The sequence below is a fragment of the Aspergillus pseudodeflectus genome (assembly GCF_044049435.1).
Source record: "Aspergillus pseudodeflectus strain CBS 756.74 chromosome Unknown BJX68scaffold_31, whole genome shotgun sequence".
NCBI classification, from domain to species: Eukaryota; Fungi; Ascomycota; class Eurotiomycetes; order Eurotiales; family Aspergillaceae; genus Aspergillus; species Aspergillus pseudodeflectus.
This window is the reverse complement of record NW_027263807.1, coordinates 21287-45289: the sequence shown is the minus strand read 5'-3', so window position 1 is coordinate 45289 and position 24003 is coordinate 21287. Positions and strand designations below refer to the sequence as shown.

Here is a 24003-nt window from a genome sequence, read left to right as displayed (position 1 = left end):
CCCGCGCCGGCTGTGGCAGGTGTTGATGTTGCGGGCGTTGCAGTCTGGTCCCCGCTCTCTGTCTTCGAAGCTTCCTCCTTCTTGGTATTGTCACTGTTACCGCTGGTCTGAGTGCTACTTTCTTTCGCATTGGGGTTCAGGAACCTCTCCGGCACGCCACGTGCAGCAACCCCCGTGGGCCCAACATAACACCCAAGCATGGGGCTCCAGGCATACTTCTGGGCAGCGGTGTGACGAATTTCGTGATAAGCGTAAGAGTTGGCGAAGGGGAGGGAAGTGTCAGGGTCCCTATATCGAGATGGGAGAGATGTGATGACGCAAAGCGAGGACGAGATTTCTGTGCAGTATATTAGCATCGATGTTTGTGACATGGTGAGCTGGGTGAGCAATCCACGTACTTGTGAGCCTAGGAGGCTTTTTGGCGTTAAAATAGGTATTGAACTCCCGGCTTTGTGCAGTCTTGTCATCGAAATTCTCCAGAATCGTCAAGCATCGTCCAGTATGCTCCACAACTTTGGGAGCCGGAGGAACGAGTGGCTGAGGGGAGTCGGCACCCATGGCAGGTTCGTCTACATGTATCTCGGTTTTCTGCTCATCTCGAACTGAAGGTTGCGCGCCCTCACCCGCTTGATCCAGCTGCATTGAGGTGGGTACCACTGAAGCGGGCAGAGTGGATGCAGGTCCAGACGTCGGCTGAGTGGCGGGTGTTGGACTGATAATTGACTCTTGGGCAGCATCAATTGCCCCTTCCCTTCTTTTAGGTGAAGGTTCTGTATCTGGCGGCATGCTGTCGTTGGTTGCTGTGGCGTCTTTGGATGGTTGAGCTGGTGCATTGCCTGATAATTCTGGAGTCTTCGCATCTTCAGCATTCGGTTTTAGTTGGTCATCAAGGGTATCATCCATTCCCTCCAATTGTGCTGTGGCTGCGCTTTTACCCGCTTCTAGATTTGAGAATACGCTCGGATCAGCGGCTATTGATTGTGTGTCTGCAACGACAACCTGGCTTTCAGTGGGTTTGTTTGAGGTTGTAGATCCTTCGCCCTCGGTGCCGCTTGGCTTCCTCTCGGCAGCCGCACCGTTCTCTTGGCCAGCATCGACTGACGCTTGTTGAGGTTGCTGGACAGAAGCTTGGTCTTGTCTAGGTTCGGCCTCAGGCGGTGCAGGTCCAGGAGGATTCGTAGTCGCGGCAGTCGAAGGCACATTTTGAGCAGTGCTTGGTTCTGTTGTTGTACTTAGCTTCTGCTCTGCGTCGGCTTTTCCTTCCTTATCCGCTTTCTTGCTTTTCTTCCGCGCACCATCTTCCTTCTCCGGCTTCTGTGTAATATCGACCTTTCCGACGCGCGTCAAGCGACCATCAACCCAGGTAGCAACACCACTCCAGTAAGATATCACAGGACCCTCAAGGCGACGGTTTTGAAGAGCCTCAATCTTGGCACGTCTTTCCTCCGCCTTTCTCTTTTCCATCTCCTCCCATCGGCTGACACTTTTGCTATTATGCCTTTCCACCCTCTCAGCTTCTGCAAGGCGCTCAGCCTGCGTCATCGCCTTCGGCTTGGTTTTCGCTTTTCGCTTAGCTGCTTCCTCCATTGTAGCGATAAGACGAATACGCTTCTCCTCGCTGTCCTTGAGTCGCGCATGCGTAAGCTCCTTATTCTGCATGGTCTGTCGTCGGGATGAGGACCGAGTAGGGCCTTCTTCGAGAGTAGGTATCCACGAAACACGCTCGGATTTCTTCCTCGGTCGCGAGGCGGGCGTCGTCGGCGGAGCGGTCGGGTCAACCTTGACCTTTTTGCTGGTGATTCTGTACCGCAGGTCTTCTCGAGCCCTCCTTTTCTTCTTTTCCTCCCTCTCCTCCTTTTCGAGTTGCCGTTCCCCTTCAAAGTCATCCGCCTGAGCACTAGGCCCTTGGTCATCCTCGTCCGAAGAGGATTCAAGGCCCATGTCCTCCTCTTCTCCCCCTTCTTCCGCCACATCCACGGCGAATTCATTATCGTCTTCCACTTCCTCGAAGAGTAGGGCAAGGTCGTCATCGGCTGCGGCTTCTAAAAGAGCAGACATATGCCGCCCGGCAGTGCTACGCTTCGCACGTCCTTGAATGAGCGATTCCACAGGAGCTTCATCCTCCAAAGAGGACCCATTATCGTCGTGTGCCATGCCGAATTATTTCGAAAGGAACACCGGATTTTAAATGGGATGACGGTAACTCGTTAACCGCGATTTAGAGTGACACGCGTAGGAGGGTTGACAAATCGTCGGCGGACCGATTAAGGTCCATTTAACAAAATCATTAATCCACGTTAAATATTCCGGTGAAGCAGTATCATGCGCATAAAATATAAGATTGTAGTAAAATGCTTCTGGGAGAAAACACACAAGAAGAGCTCTTGACTGATACAAAGTGACCGATGGTCCTTTTAGGGCGGTGTGCAAAGATGTGGCAAATGGCTGGCGGTAACTCTGCGGCCTGAGGCATGAAGCCTCCAGTGCCTCATCATAACTGATGCCTGAGGTTTCAGATCTACGAGGTGAATCAAGAAAGAATACTGTTTCGGAACAGTATGATATTTGCGGTACTTGGGTTGACCTACAGAAGTCATCGAAAAGTTTAGGGTCCTCATAGCGATCTTTTCAAGATGTAACAAAAACTCCTTCGTTGTTGAGCAACTCCATCCAATCAAGCGTCTACTTCCTTGCAGATAAAGCGGAGGTATGCCAGATTACGAGGAATGGGAGTCTGGATTCTCGGTTCTCGATGTCATCGTTAAAATATATAGTTATTCAAATAAGCTGAGACATCTTCCTCAAAGACCTGAAAAGCTGGATCCTTGCGTTGGGCTTACTCAGATGCTATCACACTGGTCACACTCAGTACTTTTAGATTGAGGGCGTTGGAATGCGGGGTCGAGGATGTTTCAACTTAGTGTCAAGCATCCAAACCGGGTCGGTTTCCAGATCCCTCCCTGTTTCAGAATAGGTGCCGGCGATTCAGCGCATCATTGGCACGCCCGAATCGCCAATCGTTGTAGACAGGGGGAGGTTCAGGAAATGGCAGATATCCACCTGTCACATTCCAGTGACCCAATACTTGTTCCCGTTGGGCCGTTGCAGGAGCTTGAGGAGCGGAAAGCGTTAACAGAGACATTATTCCAGATGCACTCTTGATGAGATTGAGTAATCAACCGCAGGAGACATGCTGTTCCTGGGCACTTTGCCCAGCAAACCACTAGCAGGCCGTTGTTCGAGATTGCCTGGGCGTTCACATTGCCCGTATGTACTGCTCACTCGACTCCACTGGCATCTTTGGATCACTGGCTGAAACACTTGGTAGCCGGAGGAGATGATCGGGATCCAGATTCCAGAGACCAAGGTCGCTTGTTGATGGTATAACGAGTTTGTCCCCTAGTACATAGAAGAGAGAAAAAGAAAGGAGGAGGAAAAGAAATGATGATGGGCTCACTAGCAAGAATAGAAATACAAAGGCCCGATTGGAATATGAGTAGGTACCAGGATCATTGACTGGCCATGTGGCGGTTCCATGCATGGATCATGAAAACACGCAAAAAATCTCCAGACATCCAGCCAGGACAAACTCCTTTTTCCCAGTAAAGAGCTTCAGACTCGATAGCATTGCCAGAGGCATCTGTGAAAGTGAGTTCGGGGACAAAGGCCACGGGCCAACCACAGCAAAGCCGGAGCTCGACAGGCCAACCTGCAACCGCCTGCACCGAAAGTCTTTTCGTCTCCTCCTTTGCTCAGTCTGTCCTCTTCACCTCTCTGCTATCTCGCCAGCATCCTTTACTTCTTCTCCTCTTCTTCCCTTTCATTGTCGTCTCTTCCCATTTCTTCTCACCCTTAATTCTTTCAATCCAGTATCATTTTTAGTCACGTCACCCGATCTTTTCTGCTCCATAGCCCTCTGTTCCACTTTTCGGCTTCGGCCTTGAGCTGCGCAGCTAATTTCCAGCCACCAACAAGTCGCTTTTCGGGCCTCTGCTTCGTGTCGTCGCTTCTATCCTTCTCCGATCTCCTCTCGAACCATTGCTCTTCGACGATTATTCGCGTCCTTTCGGTCATTTCTAGCGACTCCTTGCAGAATCACGACAAAGCTTGGCTTGGAGCCCGTTCTCTGCTCTCCGGCGCGAGGTAGATTCGTTCCATTACGAGCCAAGTACCAATCCTTATTTCTCGCGGCTTTTATCTCGGTCCCTACGCTGGTCAAACAAACTGCGGTGCATTGTTTCCTCAATTCTACCGCGCTTCAGCTTCATTCGAGCTTACGTATCCGTTGGGGCTGTTTATCCGCTCAACCCCGCCACGCTCACTATCTAGCTTGCGCAAAGCACTCGACACGGCTTCAACTTGATGCAATAAACACTCCGAACCAGATATTTCGCATTGCTCATTGCATTAGCATACCCACTGCGGAGGAATATAACTCATAATGCCCCCCGTGACACGACCTGAGGGTCATATGAGCCTCAACTACATTCCAACCACTCAATCAATGTCTGGAACCTCCACGGGCCGCAATTCTCCTAATGATCCGTCTGCAGCTGCCCCCATCAAGCCGCCTTTTGGGTCCTCGACCAGCCTCAATGGCGCTGCAGGCTCAATCGGAAGTGCAAGGTTAGGGGCTGGCTCCCCTTCTCACGAACTCGGCGCTCGTTTATTTTCAAAACGGTATGTGGTCTATCCTCCGGGGTTAAATCCTCGATGTAACACTGTTTCTGACAATATGGTCGTGATTAGGGCTCGTGAAATACAAGCAGAAGAAGGCGTCTCTCCGAGTATCTGGGGCCCTCCCACCAGCGGCCATTCCACCCCTTTGCGCGAGAACATCCCTGAGTCACCTAGTCAGGAAGGTTTCCCCGATCTTGTGCCTCCCTCAAGCAGTTCTATGAACAGCCCCGGACGGAGAACACGAGCAGGCACAGTTCCGTCCCGATTCCCGCCAGTTGGTGTCCTGAATGAGACTAATTTACAACAACCGTTCATGGCCCAGTCTTCTCGACCTACCCCTTCAACTAGTCCTTTTAGACCAACCGGCGTGTCTGGCATTGACACGGGTGTCAAACCTGCAACAACCATGGGTGGAGGTGGTACAGGCAGCCTATCCCGTCTCCGCGCTGGTTCGATGCCACAGCGGGCAAGCTTCCTCGGTTCCGCAGGGCCCTTTGGCCCGTCTCTTTTCTCTACAAGCTGGGCCTCAGGGCGTGATCGAGCGACCACTCTTACTAGCATCAGATCTGGTGATGGACCGGCTTCTCCAACTCAATCATCCTACTCGCGCGATGGACTCACGGATACCGACGTGAAGACTCTGGACTATCTTGGTCTTGCAGAGACCCCGCAGCAAGCTCGGGCCAATCTTGTACGACCGCCAGTCGATGTTCTGCTCCAACAGCAGCAGCAGCAGCAGACATCTTCCCTTCCTCCGTTACTCGCTGAGCTCGCAATGATCAAGAACAACAGCCGCATACGTTCTTACTCAGTCAATGCCAAGGAAAAATATGCTGATGACGAGGAGCTCGAATACGAAAGCCGCTATTCTCAGCTGCCCTCCGGGACCCTTACACCTAATGCAGCTGCAACAGCTGCCCAGCTGGCCGCTACCCAGGCCCAGATTCATCAGCACAACCTCGCCGTGCAGGCTTTTGCAAGCCATGCGACTGTTAATCGGCCCCGCGCGAGAACTGCAGGTATTCTTGAGGCTCCCCCACAGCGGTCTTCTATTCGCAATTACCTCGCTACTCCCTCGCGCCTGGAAAATAGTTTCAGCGCTGCCGATTTGAACATCGCTGAAACCGCTGAATATGACGAATTGGCGGAGGCTGTGCAATTGATGAACCTGGGCGGAAATCCTGGTGCCGGAATGAACCTTCGGCCGACGGCAGAGCTAGTTGACGAAAATAATCAGGATGGCCCGACCCGCGCGCTTTGGATCGGCAGCATTCCCGTTTCGACGACAGTGACATCCCTAGAAGCCATCTTTAGCATGTATGGCAAGATCGAGTCCACCCGCGTCCTGACTCACAAGAATTGCGGATTTGTCAACTTTGAGCGCATCGAGAGCGCGATTCAGGCGAAGTCATTGCTCAATGGAAAAGAAATATTCCCTGGCGCTGGTCCCGTGCGAATTGGATATGCCAAGGTTCCCGGATCATCCAACGCTGGCACACCTGGAGTCAATGGCGCCCAGCAATCGCCAACGCCCGACCCGAACGCAAAATCGAGTGCCCCTGATGCGGACAAATTCAATAGCGGGACTACTATCCCACAGATCCCTGCCCTTTCTGATCTCCAACCAGAACTAGTACAGATTGTTAATGAGTTTGGAGCCACGGACGACGAGGTACTCAAGATCACTTCTAGCATCCAACAGGCCATCGCTTATCAGGTGTTTCATGATGAAATCCCGTCTGTTCCAGAGCCCAACCAAACACGGATGTTTGATGCTCCTCGTCTCCGAGATATTCGGAAGCGGATTGACAATGGGGCTTGCTCTGTTCAGGAGATCGAGGAGACCGCAGTGTCAATGCTCCCTGAGATTGCAGAGCTTTCTTCCGATTATTTGGGCAACACTGTGGTTCAGAAACTGTTCGAATTCTGCTCCGAGCCCACGAAGGAGCAAATGCTGGGTCCGATCGCGCCCCATCTAGGTGAAATTGGTGTTCACAAGAACGGTACATGGGCGGCCCAGAAGATCATTGATGTGGCCAAAACTCCAAGGCAGATGCAGATGATTGTTGACGCTCTCCGGCCATACACGGTACCATTATTTTTGGATCAATACGGGAACTATGTCCTTCAATGCTGTCTACGATTCGGCTCTCCTTATAACGACTTTGTTTTTGAGTCTATGCTCAGTCGTATGTGGGAAATTGCTCAAGGGCGCTTTGGTGCTCGCGCTATGCGCGCGTGTCTTGAAAGTCACCATGCCACGAAAGATCAGCAACGAATGCTTGCGGCTGCCATTGCCCTTCACAGTGTTCAGCTTGCCACTAACGCCAATGGCGCTCTGTTGCTTACCTGGTTCTTGGATACTTGCACTTTTCCACGGCGTCGTACCGTGCTGGCCCCGAGGCTGGTTCCCCACTTGGTGCATCTCTGCACGCACAAGGTTGCTTATCTGACAGTCCTCAAGGTTATCAACCAACGCAATGAGCCCGAGGCCCGGGAGATTGTTTTGAAAGCCCTCTTCTTCAGCCCAGGCGATGAGGTGCTTGAGAAAATTTTGAGCGATCAAACGTCAGGCGCGACCTTGATATTCAAGGTTCTCACAACACCTTTCTTTGACGAATCAATGCGCGCAGAGGTGGTAAAGACCGTTTCAAAGGTTCTCACCAAACTAAAGCCCGTGCCTAACCAAGGCTACAAACGCTTAATGGATGAGGTCGGCCTGTCCTCTCGAGGTGGTTCTCGTGACAATCATCATGGACGCGAAACCGGAGGTCATTCAACCAATGCCGAGAAGCAGCAACACCGTCCCGCATCCCGCCAGGCAGCCGCCAACTATCCCTCGCAGCCACCTCTGGAAAGACAGTATAGTGGACAGTTTTCTCCTATGGGCCAAAACTTGGATGGTGCTCGACCCATATCGTCCGATCACCAGAACACCACAGGACAGTTCGAGCCGTATTCTGTCAATGCTGTTGGTGGCCTTGCTACTTCCAGTTCCATGAATAACCTCAACGGAATTGGAGGCATGAACGGTTCTGGTTTTGGCCAGGAGCCTATGATGCCGCTAGCACAACAACAGCTTCAGTACCAGGCGTATCTGGCAGCGCAGTCTAGAGGTGTATCCCCTGGAGGTCTATACACAGGCATGGGCAACACCCCTTATGGATACCCAACTGGTACCGATAACCTTCGCGCAATGCAAGCTCAGCCTGCACCTTTGTCTGGGGCGCCAAACCAGCTAAATCCGGGGCCAATGCTCAACCAGTCTCCTTACGCTCCTCAACAGTTCAGCCCGGTTATGGGCGCATCGCAGATGTATCAATATCCCCCGCAGTTCTACACACAAACACCGCCTGTTCAAGGGCAACCAGCCGGAGGACGACGTGGACGTGTAAGATTCCCGAAAGCTCTTGAAATCAACATTCTAACAAGGCCTTTTCACAGCGCTGAGCCCGCCTATAACTTTTAATCCGACTTGACTTCACCCCTGTGTATAAGTTCTTTTCTTATTCTTCTCATCTTCGCAGATGCAGAGAGTAATATGGCTATATGTCGGGATGGCCCCTTCAAATCTAGATCGACGCTGGCTCGTCTTGTGAAAGGTAACGGAGAAAGTAAGAGGAGGGAAAAGTGTTGTGAATTCTTTTGGTCTGTTAGCATAGTGGTGCCTTGCTACCAAGAGGCCTTTGGAGTCGAGTTCTGGAGGCTGAGAGTTTGGGCTTCACAAATCTTCTCGATCATAGCCCTGTTGGATATAAAACCACTATTATTGTCTAGTACTATTACTCTTAGTTATGATCATGATTATGACAGTGAAATATCTTTTTGATCTTATTGAAATGAACTGGATTTCTTCTTCATATTGTGGTTTCACCCCGGACTTGGTAAGGGGTTACTAGTCTGGGGTTCCAGCCTTGAAGGCTTTGCATTGTGCAACACGCAAGGCAAAATTCAATCACCCATTTACGCCTTCTATACCATATCATCTACTACTTTCAAGGACTCCAATCCACCAAGTCATCAAAGCGCACACGTACCAATTCCTAGCCTCGCCTAGCCTCGCCTAGCCTTTCAACTCCCCATCCATCCGAAGTGTGGCACGTGACAAGCCATTTGCGGAGCAGCCCCGTCTCTGGCATGGCAACGACGACCTTGAAGCACCCCATCATCATCGAACCCCCACGTCATCAGTTGAGACCGCCGCGACTGAAATCGCTCGCCTAGGTCTCACTCATAATATCATTGTTGATTTGATACCTTCAACCCCCGCTCAACCTGGCAACGGCGCCGCGGAGACTCGTCCGACCGTGATTATGCCTTCGAACGGCGACACCGGTCGCGGTATGTTTCACTTCTGGCGACAGAGTGACTCAGAACCCCGTGTTCAAATGCGGTCTTGGCTAATAGTTCTTTGGGAATATAGCATCGCCGGTTGCGTCCGGTACCGGGAGTTTCATCGATGCGTCGGGGTTCAAGTTCTCGGAGAAGGATACCAAGCCGGGGAAGATTAAGCTGAAGAAGCCCGGGAAACTTGGGAAGAAGAAGGGTATGCGCACCGCGCCTTACCGCTCTCCCTCTTGTATTCATCCATGTGTGTTTTTTGCGTTTGTTAATTTGAATTCGTCCGGGTCCAGAAAAAGAACCGCCGGCGTCCCCCGGTTCCTCGCCCATTCTACCGGAGATCGATGAGAAGACAATGTCTGTTTTCCCGACGGGGAAACCGCGTGAGGAAGACCATCTGGAGACCGTGGTATGCAAGACGTGTAAGAGGCCGGTCCTCAAGCAGAATGCCGCAGAGCATATCCGGGGGTGTATAAGGGCCAAGCAAGAGAAGGCGCGACGAAAGAAAGAAGCGAGAGACGCGGCGAACCGGGCGAAGGCTGGCGAGAAGGAGGGCGATGAGGATGGGGCGGGCGGTGATAAGGGTGGGGATGGAGAGGATTCAATGAAGGCTCAGAAGAGCGCGGCGAAGAAGAGTGCTGTCAAGGGGATGGCGGAGGATGGGACCAAGAAGGGGAAGAAGCGCAAGGCCGAGGGCGAGGATGATAACAAGGATAAGGAGCCGAAGAAGAAGAAAAAGAAGGAGGAGCAGAAGCCCAAGGCGCCGAAGCCCAAGGGGCCTGTTGATGTCGAGAAGCAGTGTGGCGTGCCGTTGCCGAATGGCGCGCAGTGTGCGAGATCGTTGACCTGTAAGAGCCATTCAATGGGTGCGAAGCGTGCTGTGCCCGGGCGATCTTTACCATATGATATGTTGCTTCAGGCATATCAGAAGAAGAATCAGGCACGTCAGCAGAGTATGTTTTCCCTTCGCCTTTGCAGGGCTGCTGTGTATCAAGCTAATATGGATCTACAGAGGCGGCTATTGATGCAAATGCCCCGCTACAAGATGACTTGGAGAACAACGGCCCTGTCGACTCGGATGAAGAGAAGGACGCGGTCATGGCTGCTATTGCCCGTTCTCGGCCGCAACCCATGGTGACGCATACTTTGATATCTACAAGAAAGAAGTACCAATACGTGCGGATCAAAGAGATGCTCTCGCACGCGCTGGGTGGCTCTCGTGGTGGTGGGCTCTTTTCAACCGGCGATCAACTGAACAGCCCCATCGAAGGGAATCTCTTCCAGCCGGTAGAAGATATAACTATGTCGGACGCCCCAGACGATCTTGGCGGAAACAGCAACACATTGGCCATGCCGGATGTTGCGAGGCAAACCCCAGTACCAGCAGGGTCTTGACGGGCCGAGTCGTCCACCTGCATCAACTTTCTATCTTTTCTAGCACACGATGAGCGATGACTGTATACACTCTATTCCTTTTTATGTGGGGCGAACTGGTCGGTTACGGTGAAGGCGTTTGTGGAGGTACAGTGGCCTAGTGGGAAGGCCATTTGCTTGTTGTCTATCATTTTTACTGTCATACGCGATACCCCAATTCAATGGCTGTGGACACATATATTATATCAAGAATGCAGTCTTTATTCTTCCGTGACATGTAAAGGCCACAGAGTGGGCAGGTGAAGCATTCTCCTAAATGGGCAACTTAGTGTGCCTGAGGCCATAACATCTCTGACAATATCCAAAGAAACGCCGGAAAAGCACCCTTTGCAATCGCACTTCACAAGAATTCAATCCCTGATTCCGGTACCTTCTCCTCGAACACCTTAGGCTTCTACCTTTCTGGAATTACCTTTATTTGGCCTCTCTGCGCCTCCGGGCCAGCGAGCGAGAGCTTACAGCCGATCAGACGACGACAGACTCCTTGTTCCTCGCGCGCGCCTTGCCCTCCCACCACTTATCGGCCGGACTCAGAAAAGCTTCAAATCGAGTACAGAAACCGCGGAAGATGGGGAACTCCGTGCCCGACCTCGATGCCGTGGGCATGAAAGCCGAGCCCGAGCTGGCAGATCAATTCCGCAGAGAAGTCGCAGAGCTACTTGGTCGCAAAAACCTCAACTTCCCCGGCGCTCAACCGGTCAGCTTCTCCAGGCGCCATTTGATGGAGCTACAACGCGAGGACTACTATGTATGCGAGAAGACTGACGGCATTCGCTGTCTCATGTACTTTGCGCGTGGGGAGCCCGACAACCCAGAGGTTCACTACCTGATTGATCGCAAGAACGAGTACCGCTACGTTCCCGGCCTACACTTCCCCATGCCCGACGATGAGAGCTTCCAGTCATTTCATGTCGATACTCTTGTAGATGGCGAGCTGGTCAAGGATACCTACGACGACGGCACGCAGCAGCTCAAGTTCCTCGTCTTTGACTGCCTCGTGCTAGACGGACAGAGCCTCATGCATCGCACCCTCGACAAACGACTAGCATACTTCAAAGCCAAAGTCCTAAAGCCCTACAACGCGCTATACGAGCGCTTCCCGGAGGAGAAACAGCACCGTATATTCGCCGTCGAAGACAAATCCACCCAATTCAGCTATGGCATCGAGATGATGTTCCGCGAGATCATCCCCAAGGTGAAGAAGATCCACGGCAACGACGGCCTCATCTTCACCTGCCGCAGCACCCCCTACCGCATCGGCACAGACGAACACATCCTAAAATGGAAGCCCCCCGCCGAAAACACCATCGACTTCCGCTTGCGCCTCGAGTTCCCCGTCCTCGAACCCGACTCCGACGACGAGGCCGATGGCATCGCCGAACCATACCCGGACTACGACGCGCTTCCTATCTTCCATCTCTTCGTCCTCCTCAACGATAAAGAATACCAGCCCTTTGGTGAGATGCACGTCACACCCTCGGAGTGGGAGGATCTCAAGGCGCTGCAGACACCGCTTGACGACGCGATCGTGGAGTGCTCCAAGGATGAGAATCACCGCTGGCGCTTTCACCGTATCCGCGACGATAAGGCCGATGCAAACCACATCTCCACCGTTGAAAAGGTATTAGAAAGTATCGAGGACCGCGTCACGGAGGAGGACCTCATCCGCGTCGCACCGGCCATCAAGACGGCTTGGAAGAAGCGCGCGCAGGGCGAAGTCGATGAACGCAAGCGTGCGAGACCGCCTGTTGCTGCTGCTGCTGCTCCTCCTGCAGCGCCGCCACCGCATGTAAATGGGAACGGCGTCAAGAGGAAATTCGAAGAGTAGTGCAGGGCAGTGCTCTTGTTCATATTTCCTATCCATCTGTTACCAACAGTTTTCAACCTGAGTCCGGTTTTGCGCGGCGTCTGGAGTTAGGTCTTTCTTATATCTATGGAACGGCATTCCAATGATGGAATTGGTGTGGCGGCTACTTTAATGGGGAGGGGCGATTGAGTGTATATGGTGCTGTTTATTTTACTTTACCTTTATACTTTGAGCATGACTTTTCCTTCATATGACAGAAACACTGGCTTTTGGTATCGGAACGGGGAGCTTTTGTATACCTATATATCTTACGATGCAGCCTGACCTGGCCAACGAGAAAACCCTGCGGTGCCTGCTTCTCCGGGTGGACCGCAGCTAAAATTGAGACATAGACGTGAAGCAACGCGATTTATACTCCTATTTTAATGGTATAAAACTCGGTAAGAAAGAAGTGAAATAGTAACAGTGGTACAGATCAGGAAATCTAGTCTACACTATCGCTTCTTAATACTAACGTCGATGTTTCCAACGAACCAGATGGCCGCAAAGACACTGAAGAGGCCGAGGGTAATGGTTACTGGTTTCCGTAGTGCGTCGAAGAGGGTGTAGTCGTAGGTAACCTGATTCCAGAATGAGTCACTGGTTTTAGAAGATAGGATTAGAGATAGTGGAACTTACAACGAGCTGGGAGTCGCGGGCTTCGTCGGTGAGACTCTCGACGGTGAGAGTCAGTGTGGTGCGGCCGATTGTATCCATGAAGGTCTTATGAAAAGAGAACTCGGCGATGAACTGGTCTGCGCTTGGGAGACCGTTGCTGGAAGGGCCTTCGACGATCTCGTATTGCACATTCCGGGCGCCTTCTGGGAGAATCACGCGGACGACGACTTTTTCATACTGGAGACCTTCGGCCATCTTAGGTCCTTCAAGGAAGGGGACCTTGAGCACGTAAGAGTCGGCACCGTGTACAGCCCGGCGCAAGAAGGATGCGAGGTCGTTGTTCCAGCCGAGGCGGAAGCTATAGTTCCAACCGCCAAAGATAGGGTACCGGGGCTTGAAGTCGAGATTGGCCTCTCGGTTTCCTTTGCTAGGGCGGTAGCGGCTCGTAGAGACGTTACCAATGTCGTCGATGAAGTAGGGGTCTACAGAGCCTGGCTTCAGTGGGTACTTGAGTTCCCGGATGGCTGACGAGGGCGACTGCTGGTAGTTGGCGACGGTCCAATCCACGCGGGAGAAGTGGTTTAAGAGCGTAGAGCCGTTGTTTCGAAGCCAGTAGCGCTCCTCCGTCGCGAGATTTCCACCCCAGTGGGAAACTTCCAGATCGCGTTCAAGCAGCGAGGCGGTTATCAGGGGCTTGGTGAACTCGTAGCGGACGGTGATGGGGTGGGTAGTGCCTGGCGAGACCTTGGCTGTGTCGTAGGGTCCATAGGTGTAGGTTGAGCCCTGGCGTTCGGGATCCTCACCAGTCTTGAGGTTCGTGGCCGTATAGTTTGGAACATTGGTGCTGGGGAACTTCACTTTGGTCTTCTGTGTCACGGTTTGGTAGGCGGAGGGCACGTATGCGGAGAATGAGTAGGTCAGGAACTGGCGATCAGACTGTTCAATGGCGGCCGGGCGTGGGTGGAGGGAGTTGAGAAGTGAGTATGAAATTCCAAGAGTGATCTGCGATGATGGAGCGAGAGGTTCGGGAAGGTGGGCAATAAAATAACGGACGTCACTGGTTGTTCCAAGTCAGTTCAAAAGCCCATTGTTGCTCCTGTATAAGCAACCGTGGCGTCGTCATCACCACCACCGGCGGCCATTGACAGCGACAATGACAAACTCACCTCGAGGAATCAATCTCCACGGCTTCCACATCAAGTCTGCCCTTCTCCGCTTCCTTTTTGTTACGTACTTCCAGTCCTCCGACGCGATCGAAGAGCTCCGATGGGAAGGACAGGTAGTACTCGCTCTGGGGATCCTTGTCCACATTTTCGACAACCACGTTGATGGTCTCGCGAGCGTAACCCTTTTCCAAATTCGTATTCCGCACCAGATTCACATTCTTGAAGACCTGAGGGGGCTTGAAATGGGCGGGAAGAGGTGCAGCCGTTGACTGGGCGGAAACTATAGAGCTGCTGGACAGGATGAGCCCGCAGAGCGCAGAAACAACAGCGAACGGCCTCATTGTGGCGGAAGCAGCTTCGCACCAGACTGCGCTGCAATTGCCAGATAGTCTCACCAGGAGAATGGGTCGAAAATGAGGCAGAGAGAAGGAAAGGAAAATAAGAGCAAACAGAAGGCCCAAAATAGAGAGTGGAGGAGCCAGCGTGATGCTGATGTGTCCCGATCTGGAACTGAAAAGTACGGCGACCGCCGCGGCCAAACCACGCCGCTCTCCAGCTTCTCCGGCCTTTCCCCTCACTCCTCTCCTTCTTCAGTTTGGACCTCTTCTTGGGTTTGTTTTGTTGCTTGCCCTAGTTATTTCGCTATGCTTGCTTTCAGGTCTTCATGTAGCCGGCATTTTCGCCGGACTGCCACATTACGCGCATCTACCAGCGGGCTTCGCTCAACACGACAGAACCATAGCTTCGCCCAGAGCAGGTTCTTTCAAGTCTCAGAAGAGGTTCGAGATGCGGTAGCCACAGGAAAGCCAGTAGTAGCTCTAGAATCTACTATATACACTCATGGTACGGTCGACAATGTCTCTTTGCTGGCTAAACTAACCGACCGGTGTAGGCTTCCCGTATCCCGACAACGTAGCCCTGGCTTCGCTGCTAGAAACTGTCGTTCGTGCCAATGGCGGTGTTCCTGCCACTATTGGTATTTTAAATGGCGTAGCTCGAGTTGGTCTCCGCGCCGATGAGCTCATTGAACTAGCGTCGACGGCGGAGAAGAAAAGTGCACTGAAAGTGTCTCGTCGAGATCTAGGGTACATTTGCGGTCTGGTAGGTTGATCTCTATCTGCGCTCTAACTTGTTAAGTAACAATGTCAGGGTATGGTTGGGAAACCGCTTCACGGAGGTACAACAATTTCCGGTACTATGGTGCTTGCACACCTGGCTGGCATCAAAGTATTCGGGACCGGTGGTCTAGGTATGTGCGCTTTTGGTTACGATAATAGTATACTAACAAGTCAGGTGGTGTGCACCGCGGTGGGGAGTTATCAATGGACATATCTGGTATGCACACTTACTTGACGATATGGCATGAGCTAACACACAGCAGCTGATTTGACCGAGCTGGGCCGCACCCCAGTGACTGTTGTCAGCTCCGGCTGCAAGAGCTTTCTTGACATTCCCCGGACGATTGAATATCTTGAAACCGAAGGTGTCTGTGTTGGAACATTCGCCGATGGTCGCCAAGGCTCTGTTGACCTCCCAGCGTTCTTCACCCGTGAGAGTGGCATCAAAAGCCCCAAGACTATTCAAAACGAGGCAGAGGCAGCCTCTATTATCTGTTGGTATACCCTACTATCTCAAGACTCTGCTAACAAGTTTAGACGCCCAATCGAAGCTTCCTGTTTCATCAGGAATACTTTTCGCGAACCCTGTCTCAGAGGAGCACTCTATCCCCAAGGATGAAATGGATGTAATCATTGAAGAGGCTGTTCGTCTAGCGGACGTGGAAGGCTATCACGGTAGCGACAATACACCATTCGTGTTAGGCAAGATCAAGGAACTTAGTGGAGGAAAGACGGTGGTCGCCAACCGAGCCCTAGTCGAGGCGAACGTCAAGCGTGCAACACGAGTTGCTGTGGAGCTTTCGAAGCTGGAACGCTCTGAGGCGACTAACGAGCAGTGAGTCGCTTTAAGCCATCGGGCACACGGACGTCCTAATCTCGAGATTTTTTTGTGCTAGGCATATGCCGGCAATTCCCCGAATGGATAGGGCTAACCAGGCTACTTCAGAGGAGAAACCGGGTCAGTTAGAGAGTGAATCAACAACACAGTTGAAGAAAGTGGATGTTTTGGTAGCGGGATCACTTGCGATTGACCTCGCATGCGACTATGTTCCCGCGGCAGGACAAGGGGCCGTTCCCGCCTCGCGGACATCCAACCCGGCCGTAATCGAGCAAAGCCTTGGTGGCGTGGGCCATAACGTCGCATTCGCCTCAAAATCTCTGGGTAGCTCCGTCATGTTCTGCAGTGTAGTTGGCGACGATCTGAGTGGCCGCGCGGCTCTCTCATCTTTGCAGCAAGAGGGAATCTCCACCCAGGGCGTAAAGGTGCTACCCACGTCTTCTGGAGCACGCACCGCACAATATGTAGCCGTGAACGATGCGGCCAAGGACCTCCATGTCGCCATGGCCGATATGGGTATTCTGCATCTACCCTCGGAAACATTCAACTTTGATGAGTTTTACGAGCCACTCATCGAACTCACGAAGCCGAAGTGGGTGGTCGTCGACGCCAATTGGAGCCCAGAGCTTATATCCCAATGGGTTGCAGCAGCCAACAAGCACGGCGCTCGAGTCGCCTTCGAGCCGGTCTCCACGACCAAGTCTCAAGCCCTCTTCAAGGGGACACCTGAATCAGAGGCAGCTGTTGGGGAATCCGCCTGCGTCCCAAACAACAACGTGAGTCTTGCTGCGCCAAACGAATTTGAGCTCGCCGCCATGTACTCTGCTGCCCGGGATAAGGGTCTTTTCGACTCAACCGGCTGGTGGCGCATTATTGATGCGATGGGCATGTCCTCGTCTGGATCGAGGGACCGACTCGTCGCAATGACCTCCGCTGCGCTTGTTGACGCGGGTATCCCTCAGCAGACCATTCAACTTCTTCCGTTCTTACCGTGCATCATCACGAAGCTAGGCGCCAGGGGAGCCTTGCTAACCCAGCTACTTCGTCCAGGAGATGCTCGTCTGACGGCTCCAGAGTACAGCCCTTATATTCTTTCAGGAGCTCCGCCCACGGATGAGCTCATTGGCGGTGTCTACATGCGACTATTCCCACCTGCTGCAGAACTAGCCGATGGTGCTATCATCAGCGTCAATGGCGCGGGAGATACTCTACTAGGAGCTGTCATTTCTGGGCTTGCATCTGGACAAGAAAGAGCCGAGAATATCATACCCCTTGCGCAAGAGGCCAGCCTTTTGACCCTGAAGAGCGCCGGCGGTGTCAGCCAAAACCTCGCACAGCTTCAACCTCAGTTCAAATCTCTTGCAGCATAAGCTCTGCAATTATCTATCGCATTTACGTGCCTATCTTGGGGGTTCAATTCAGAACCATATCAACAGCTTTGCCATCCACGACAGGAATTCGTTCGACAGTATCTTTCCCTGCACGATTTGTGCCTGTGGCTTGAAACCCAGAAGGGATTAGGGATGGATCCAACAGGCCAATCTGTACCAACACGCTGGCTTGGTCCCAATAGATGTTGTGGCGCGCAATCTTTCCTTCCGAAAAGCTGGCCGCCATGACAATTGGGATGCGCACGGAACGGCCGGTGGGAGGTACATTCGGCAGCAACCAGGGAATCTCTTCGGTATGCTCAAAGGTGAGCAGGAGCTCGTCAACAACTCGATCCGGGCCAGAAGTACGGGACAACAGACGAATTTCTTGAGACGGCGGGCCCGCAGGGAGAAACTGTTTAGAGTAAAAGTCCACAATCCCAGTGGGCGACGATCCTGCTCACGTTAGATATCCATCCTCCAATCAATTCACAGGGCACAAACCTCCAACCCCAGATGAAACACAGTTCACACACGTCCGATCATCAAATTGCGGATCCCCGGCACCACCTCCAACCATCAAACTAAGCATATCCGGCGCCGCCGCCGGCGTGGAAAACCGCTGCGTCGCATTATCATATATATTCCTCCAATACCCCTCCCAAACAATCTCAGGCTCCGGCGCACCCCAATCTCCCCCACCACCAGGCCACCCAAACCCGCCCTTAACACCATTCAACGCCCGACTCCACGCAAGCCGCGAACTAATCTTGTCGTACACTGGCGAATGCACATCCCCCGCAAAACCCGGCTCACTCTCGGGGTAGAAGTACAAATGGCACCGGTGCCGCTTATTTGTATCATCCCACAGCGCAAGTCTCTGGTTCTGCGAGCCAGCTAGATGGATCTGAATAGGCAAAATGGGGACAGTTTCATACGCGGCGGACGTCGATGTGGACGCCGCAGTTGTAGATGGTGGGAGGCGCGGTGGGACCGGCACATTCTGCGTCGCACTCTCTGGAGGCTCCGGATACATCGCGATAAAGGCACATAGTCGCGGGAACGGATTCGTGCTCGTTGGCATGTGGTGTGAGAGCAGAAGCAGATAGGCAGGGCGGTTATACGCTACAATGGCGAACCGCTCGCCAGGTTCAAGGTCATCTTCGCGCTCGTGCACTAGGATCTCAAGATCCCTTCGGGCGCGCTCAGGATGGCCATGTTCGTCGTCGGGGAAGTGGATATACTCGACTGCCAGCCCCTCGGCTTCGAAGCGGCGTAGCGAGGCGTTGTCTAGCGTGGGTGTATTGGAGATGACGTAGAGGCGGCGCGGGGAGCTCTTTTGGGGGCGGGACGAGGAGCTGCGGCGGCGGATGCGATGGAGGAATTTGTCCATGTCGCCGGAATTTCACTCCTGAGGGTTCAATTGGTCGCGTGAAGTGTAAATCGAGTTGGTTTGGATTTACTTCAGCCTTACCGTAGGGCGGACAGTTCGTCGGGCGGTCTTTTTTAAAGGTACACACTTCAATGGCGACGTCATGCTTCGGTTCAACCGGTTACATTCACCTCTTGGTATTTATTGGCATTGCATTGGCATTGATAATAGGCAGCTCTTTTTCTTCTCAACCATGTTATTGCTCTTAGGTTGTGCTTGAAAAATGCATAAAGCTGGAACATAACGCTCACTCTATTCTATCATGTAGCATATGTTATAGTATATCTACCCACCATCATCATATCGTACCATATCGGCCCATCAAGTCAAACCACCAAATATCTATGTCCTTCACTCTCCTCACGCAAAACTCCTCAACCATTCCCTCTCCGCCTGAACCTTCTCATCTCCATCGCCCCCCTCAGCCTCATCAAGATAAACCCGATAAGCCTCCCTCAACAGACTCGCTCTCGCAACCTCACAATCAACCCGGATATCCTCAACCAGCGCTTCAACAGACACATAGTCATACTCTGGCCGGATATACCCTAGCATGAGCAAATTGAGCCGCGTCCCGTAGAAGTCGGGCAGTTTGTTAAATGTTACTTTCTTTTCTTCCGGGGCTGGTTCAGCAGTTGGCGAGGGAGATGTTAGGGAGGGGAGGATGTGGATTTCCTGTTCGTCGTGAAGTATATTGTGTTAGTTGAGGATACATTTTCTGAGGTCAGGATGGAAAGCGGCTGAGAGAGGAAGGAACGGAAAGGGGACATACAATCGACCGCGTCTTGTTCTTATAGAACGGATTATACCCGATACTCAGCACGGCGGGGAGAATCTTCGCTTTGCTACTGCTCTTCGTTCCATTCTCTTCTCCTTCCCGCTCTACCGTCTCCCCCGGCGCACCCGGCGCAGTGGCCGGATCCAGCGCCACAACACCGAAGTACACACCGACGCCTAGTTCAGCGGGGAGCACGTCCTCCAGTCCGTCGACTGGGATGTTTGCCGTTGGGATTCCGAGCTGTGTGCAGTCCAGAAAATGATCACGTTAGCCTTGCTGTCCATCCATATATTTTAAAAACAGTTTGGTGCCGGCTCCGATGTCGGTACTAGTCGGTACTGCAGGAGAGCAGGAATTGGCTTCGTCCAAGAAACGAGCGACGGCGTACCTCTTTACTACCTCTTCCGAAGCCCTTGATCACAGGTCCTGAGAGGCGAATGGGGAAAGGTGCTTCGGGGCCGGTGTCGGGGCCTGAGACCGCGGGGCGGGGTGTTGAGGGGGGCATTCTTCTTTTGGCGATCTATCGTTTATCTTCTTCGATCTTCAGACCTTTGGATGTGTACTTCGTGCGTATATTCGGGGGTTTTTATATGCAGGTCTTTGCGTCGTGGTCGGTCTATGGAGGAGAAAGGAGGGGCGGCGGTGATGGTGTTTGTCGCGCGTATCGATAAGAGACTCGGGAAGTGGGATGGGTTTCCGTGAGAGATGCGGGGTGGAGCTGATTACTTATGTCAGGATATCCTAGGGTCAGACTTGTCATATTCCTGGCTCGTATACCTACCTAGATTCTTCTAGAAGCTAGATTTTCCCGAGTTATCACATGGCCGGGTTGTCAGTTTATCTCGAGTACAACCAGTGCGGCACATTACAGCGTATATTTTTAGTGGCCATGTAGGTACATATAACATATGCCAACCCACCCCAACCCGTCAAGAAGCTCTATCCTAGCTCCAATCATGCCCATGGATACATGAATAATACAAAACTGGACACGTTCAATCAAAAAAGAAAAACGAACAAAACCTTTTTATCCCCCGGGTATCGGTAATTCCTCCGGTCAATGGCACGGAGCTCGTAAAGTGTTTGTAACAATCATGTACAACGAAGACGTAATTTAGGTGGTAGTTAGTAGGCGTGGTATCGATCAAAATTCGAATCTCAAATGCAGGGTAGAAACTGGTCAGAGTCAGCGTGAATCTTGACGACAAAGGGAGATATTGAAGAGAGCGAGGGCAACATACGTTCATCACTATTAACATGGGAATGTCAAACACATCGCGCTTGACTGTCCAGCAGTAGGCGCACTCTACTTTGCCGTCCTTGAACCCTAACTGATTCATTCCGGCCTCGTTCGCGATTCCCCCCTTGCGCAGGTGGTTGTTCCACCGCAAGTTGGCGTCGTCTGACTGTGCAGCGTCCATATCTTCTTTCGTCTTGTACTTGAGTAGCTTGCACGTCGTCATAACGCTACCGCGTGAGTCGCCAAATGCTAGTCGCGCAAAGTCTTCGTAAAACTCCACCACGCTGTCGTCGTCGAGGAGCTCGGCTAGGAAGACAGGGTGCGGTCGACCGGTGGAGCTTTCAGCTGAGCCTCGCGGTGAGTAGTTGCGTGAGTTCGCGGCTGACGAGCCGCCTGTGTTGACGTTCAGATTCGGCTCCTTGCCCAGCAGGACCTCTTTCTTCCAGCCAGTTAGAATACTGAATTCTTTACCGACGGCGGCGACTTCGCCTGTGCGGCGACAGACGATTGTTGGTGTACCGCAGGCATTGATAAAGTCTTGGTACTCCCATAATGTCCGCTGGAAGCACCGTTCCATGAAGATAAGATCGTCCCTGTTCAATGTCTTGGTCGTGGCGATAAACGATGGTCGAATCGAGGCGAGGGCTTTCGCAATTTGAAGCGTCTTCTGCGGTGAGAAGCGTCGCTGAATGAACGCTGTCAGGTTGTGGAAGCGACTAGTATACGCGTACGGCTCCTTGACACTCTCATAAACAGCTGACGGATTGCGCTGTTGACGCTTGTTCATCTGCAGACTCTGATGCTTTAGACTCGGCGTCGAAATAGCCGGTGGCCGTTGCTGCTGTCCATTCACCGAGAGTCCATTGGTCTTGGAGACAACACTGTTAAACGGGCTCGGTTCGTCATACCCCTGGTTGTTCAGTTGGGGGCTCGCCGCTGCACCTGGGCTAGTGAAGCTGGCTGGCCCACTCTCTATCGCAAAGGCATGCGGCGCATCAGCCTTTGATAGATGTCCTGGGATCACGTTGCCCTGGTTTTGCGGATAGACGCCAACGTTCACATGCGCTTGGCCCGAGGTCTGGCCGCTCGGCCATTCGTTCAGAAGCGGATCGCCAAACATAAACGGCTGCTGATTTCCAGGGCTCTCGCCGAACGTGGCAGCGCCCGTGATAGGCGTAGAAGCAAACTGGGTGGAGCCACTGCGGCCCATCGATCCTCGATGTGTGCCTGAGTCTGGAGAGTCACCGGCCCCGGTAGCCATGTGTCCGAGCATGCCAAACTCCAGCGCACCATATCGATTCTCAAAGTTCATGCTCGACAGATCAAAGTTGAAAAGGGCGGGGTCGCTGGGGTCGAAGAACGGCCCAGCAAACGGGTTCTGAGTCTGATTTGCGCCGGTTGATACGCCCGTAGTCGGCGGTTGCGGCATCGACGATGTCAATGCAGTATTATTGCTGGAATTCGGAGGTCCGCCTGTGCTATTGCGATGCGTGGGGTTCGTCTTCAAGCTAAAGGTCGGAGAAACGGGCGATTGGGACGGAAAAGTGCTCTGTTGGTTGATGGTATTTTCTTGGTACATGTTATAGTTCGACTGCGGCGTGGGGTAGAAATTCGCGCCCGAGTTCTGCTGCGTGGCTGTGGTTGTGTTGATTGTGTTCGCGCCGCTGATGGGTATGCCGTTGGTTGGTAGGCCGCCGTTCGACATGGAATTGTTGTAGAAATTGTTCCCGCCGACTCCAGGCATCAAAGCGCCGTCCGGGGCGTCGTGTAGGTACTTCGCCTTCTTGCGCACTCCATCGTGGCAAGCGTCTTGGAGCCCTCGCTTGATGCAGCGTTGGCACGGCCTCTCATCTCCTGGAATCTGTTAGCTCTGCGTTACGATAGGATACATCGACTACCTGGGTAGGGTAGAAGTGAGCGTACCGCAAGTCAGATGCGCCCGCTGACAAGCAAAGCAAGCGCGGCGCGCCTTCTTCCTCCGAGGTCGCGAGGGGTCCTTGGGATTCGGTTTCTGGCCATTGGTCGTCGCCTGATCGTCACCATTGGCAGTGGTCGCGTTAGCCTTGCTGGACGGGAACTGGTCGGCGTGTTCTCCAATCGCTGCGGCATCCTGATCGGCCCCACTATGTTCTGCTGGGAGAGCTGCAGCGCTCTTGTCTGTATCCATATCCATTTCCCATGAATCGAAGCGGGATGCGCTTGCTCGGTCGTGGACTCGTGGTACAATTGCGCGAGGTGGGTTCGTTTCTGGTTGTCGAAATCCGGGGTGACTTGAGACGGTACGAGATCGGTTCACCGGTTAAACGCTACTCCACGGCAAATGGCTCGCCACCTTGCGAGAAATAATAATACGCCTCGTCTTCACCACCGTCGTCGAACAAAACTCCCTCGTGGGCCGCACTCTGGTGGGAATCCAGATTGGCGATTAGTCCGGGAAAAGTCGATCTGAGGACATAGAATGGAGTCGAAGGTGGGACGATGGAGGAGAAAAAAGAGGTAAAAAGATGACGAGGGAGGGAGAGCGGACGGAGGAGGAAAAGGTTCGGATTCTGTCCGCGGATCTGAATGTGAATCTGAAATTGGAGACAAAATCACGCGCAGGTAGGGCCGGCTCCTGTAGTGCGTCCTTGTTTTATTAGTATTCAGGCAGGCAGGCAGGCCGTAAGGGCAGGCGTCAGAGTCATTGGCGGCGGGCGGATGGAAGTGGAAGAGGAAGACTTGCCGGGCGGCACTGCGGGGAAAGCAGAAAGCCAAATGCCGTGGGAACTGGGAAAGCCTCTGGAGACAAGTGATGAGCGATTTTTGGACGCGGGGATTCGAGGTTGAGGAGGCGAATCTCCAGTGATTTGACACAATTGACAGCAACTGGAGCCCCGGAGAAGGTGCCTGGATTTATGTACAAAACGTGGTCGAGTCAAGGGCTGAGGCAGTGAGGCTTTTTTGGATGGTAAACCGCGCGCACTGATAGGCCCAGTCAAGTTCCACAGGTCGCGTGCGGATGTAAGGTAGCTCTCGAGACGAGGTAATCATTTAATAAGACTCTCTGTAACAACCAAGGCCCATCCTGGGGCTTTTACATGGAGCGTGGGATGGACGAGGGAAGCAGAAAAAACAGAGAGATTCACATGACATTCCACGTGTG

General features: G+C 52.8%; 8 protein-coding genes across 8 annotated transcripts; 3 read left to right on the top strand and 5 right to left on the bottom strand.

Annotated features, from left to right (window-relative positions):
• Positions 1–2711: 2711 nt before the first annotated feature.
• On the bottom strand, positions 2712–3694 carry BJX68DRAFT_240342 (uncharacterized protein). Its single transcript, XM_071040667.1, has one exon. It carries the CDS (start codon positions 3539–3541, stop codon positions 3257–3259), a length of 285 nt encoding a protein of 94 aa, XP_070897315.1. The 5' UTR covers positions 3542–3694; the 3' UTR covers positions 2712–3256.
• BJX68DRAFT_240340 (putative RNA binding protein Jsn1) lies at positions 3695–8540 on the top strand. The gene is made up of 3 exons (XM_071040666.1): positions 3695–4680; positions 4750–8071; positions 8125–8540. The coding sequence occupies exons 1-3, from the start codon at positions 4442–4444 to the stop codon at positions 8128–8130; spliced, it is 3567 nt and encodes a 1188-aa protein (XP_070897314.1). The 5' UTR covers positions 3695–4441; the 3' UTR covers positions 8131–8540.
• Positions 8541–8993: 453 nt separating this feature from the next.
• BJX68DRAFT_256315 (mRNA capping enzyme, catalytic domain-containing protein) lies at positions 8994–12283 on the top strand (the record flags this gene model as incomplete). Its single annotated transcript, XM_071043166.1, has 5 exons — positions 8994–9021; positions 9104–9226; positions 9315–9974; positions 10034–10398; positions 11072–12283. 5 exons carry the CDS (start codon positions 8994–8996, stop codon positions 12281–12283), a joined length of 2388 nt encoding a protein of 795 aa, XP_070897313.1.
• A 363-nt stretch (positions 12284–12646) lies between these two features.
• Positions 12647–14579, bottom strand: BJX68DRAFT_120605 (dolichyl-diphosphooligosaccharide--protein glycotransferase subunit OST1). Its single transcript, XM_071036116.1, has 3 exons — positions 14086–14579; positions 12941–13976; positions 12647–12882 (listed from the first exon to the last, which is right to left on the bottom strand). The coding sequence occupies exons 1-3, from the start codon at positions 14424–14426 to the stop codon at positions 12757–12759; spliced, it is 1503 nt and encodes a 500-aa protein (XP_070897312.1). The 5' UTR covers positions 14427–14579; the 3' UTR covers positions 12647–12756.
• A 39-nt stretch (positions 14580–14618) lies between these two features.
• BJX68DRAFT_120533 (pseudouridine-5'-phosphate glycosidase/carbohydrate kinase family protein) lies at positions 14619–17653 on the top strand. The gene is made up of 7 exons (XM_071036114.1): positions 14619–14928; positions 14978–15186; positions 15235–15334; positions 15379–15420; positions 15467–15697; positions 15741–16038; positions 16100–17653. Exons 1-7 carry the CDS (start codon positions 14730–14732, stop codon positions 17409–17411), a joined length of 2391 nt encoding a protein of 796 aa, XP_070897311.1. The 5' UTR covers positions 14619–14729; the 3' UTR covers positions 17412–17653.
• On the bottom strand, positions 17455–18804 carry BJX68DRAFT_256311 (dienelactone hydrolase; the record flags this gene model as incomplete). Its single annotated transcript, XM_071043165.1, has 2 exons — positions 17455–17870; positions 17916–18804. The coding sequence occupies 2 exons, from the start codon at positions 18802–18804 to the stop codon at positions 17455–17457; spliced, it is 1305 nt and encodes a 434-aa protein (XP_070897310.1).
• Positions 18805–19024: 220 nt separating this feature from the next.
• On the bottom strand, positions 19025–20452 carry fmn1 (riboflavin kinase). Its single transcript, XM_071036112.1, has 3 exons — positions 20010–20452; positions 19616–19861; positions 19025–19518 (listed from the first exon to the last, which is right to left on the bottom strand). The coding sequence occupies exons 1-3, from the start codon at positions 20124–20126 to the stop codon at positions 19204–19206; spliced, it is 678 nt and encodes a 225-aa protein (XP_070897309.1). The 5' UTR covers positions 20127–20452; the 3' UTR covers positions 19025–19203.
• Positions 20453–23618, bottom strand: BJX68DRAFT_120493 (Zn(II)2Cys6 transcription factor domain-containing protein). Its single transcript, XM_071036113.1, has 4 exons — positions 23584–23618; positions 22785–23475; positions 20863–22715; positions 20453–20797 (listed from the first exon to the last, which is right to left on the bottom strand). Exons 2-4 carry the CDS (start codon positions 23032–23034, stop codon positions 20780–20782), a joined length of 2121 nt encoding a protein of 706 aa, XP_070897308.1. The 5' UTR covers positions 23035–23475; positions 23584–23618; the 3' UTR covers positions 20453–20779.
• Positions 23619–24003: the final 385 nt, after the last annotated feature.

Excerpts from the sequence above, each read along its gene's own strand:
- BJX68DRAFT_240342 (XM_071040667.1), bottom strand. The coding sequence starts at position 3,541 with ATGCATGGAACCGCCACATGGCCAGTCAATGATCCTGGTACCTACTCA.
- BJX68DRAFT_240340 (XM_071040666.1), top strand. The coding sequence starts at position 4,442 with ATGCCCCCCGTGACACGACCTGAGGGTCATATGAGCCTCAACTACATT. Across the intron at positions 4,681-4,749 it reads GCTCGTTTATTTTCAAAACG|GGCTCGTGAAATACAAGCAG; the intron begins GTATGTGGTCTA and ends GGTCGTGATTAG.
- BJX68DRAFT_120605 (XM_071036116.1), bottom strand. The coding sequence starts at position 14,426 with ATGAGGCCGTTCGCTGTTGTTTCTGCGCTCTGCGGGCTCATCCTGTCC. Across the intron at positions 13,977-14,085 it reads GTGGAGATTGATTCCTCGAG|TGACGTCCGTTATTTTATTG; the intron begins GTGAGTTTGTCA and ends TGGAACAACCAG. Across the intron at positions 12,883-12,940 it reads CCCGCGACTCCCAGCTCGTT|GTTACCTACGACTACACCCT; the intron begins GTAAGTTCCACT and ends TTCTGGAATCAG.
- BJX68DRAFT_120533 (XM_071036114.1), top strand. The coding sequence starts at position 14,730 with ATGCTTGCTTTCAGGTCTTCATGTAGCCGGCATTTTCGCCGGACTGCC. Across the intron at positions 15,421-15,466 it reads GTTATCAATGGACATATCTG|CTGATTTGACCGAGCTGGGC; the intron begins GTATGCACACTT and ends AACACACAGCAG. Across the intron at positions 15,698-15,740 it reads AGAGGCAGCCTCTATTATCT|ACGCCCAATCGAAGCTTCCT; the intron begins GTTGGTATACCC and ends TAACAAGTTTAG.
- fmn1 (XM_071036112.1), bottom strand. The coding sequence starts at position 20,126 with ATGCCCCCCTCAACACCCCGCCCCGCGGTCTCAGGCCCCGACACCGGC. Across the intron at positions 19,862-20,009 it reads TCGGAAGAGGTAGTAAAGAG|CTCGGAATCCCAACGGCAAA; the intron begins GTACGCCGTCGC and ends GACTGCACACAG. Across the intron at positions 19,519-19,615 it reads AGAACAAGACGCGGTCGATT|GAAATCCACATCCTCCCCTC; the intron begins GTATGTCCCCTT and ends CACGACGAACAG.
- BJX68DRAFT_120493 (XM_071036113.1), bottom strand. The coding sequence starts at position 23,034 with ATGGATATGGATACAGACAAGAGCGCTGCAGCTCTCCCAGCAGAACAT. Across the intron at positions 22,716-22,784 it reads GCGGGCGCATCTGACTTGCG|GAGATGAGAGGCCGTGCCAA; the intron begins GTACGCTCACTT and ends AACAGATTCCAG.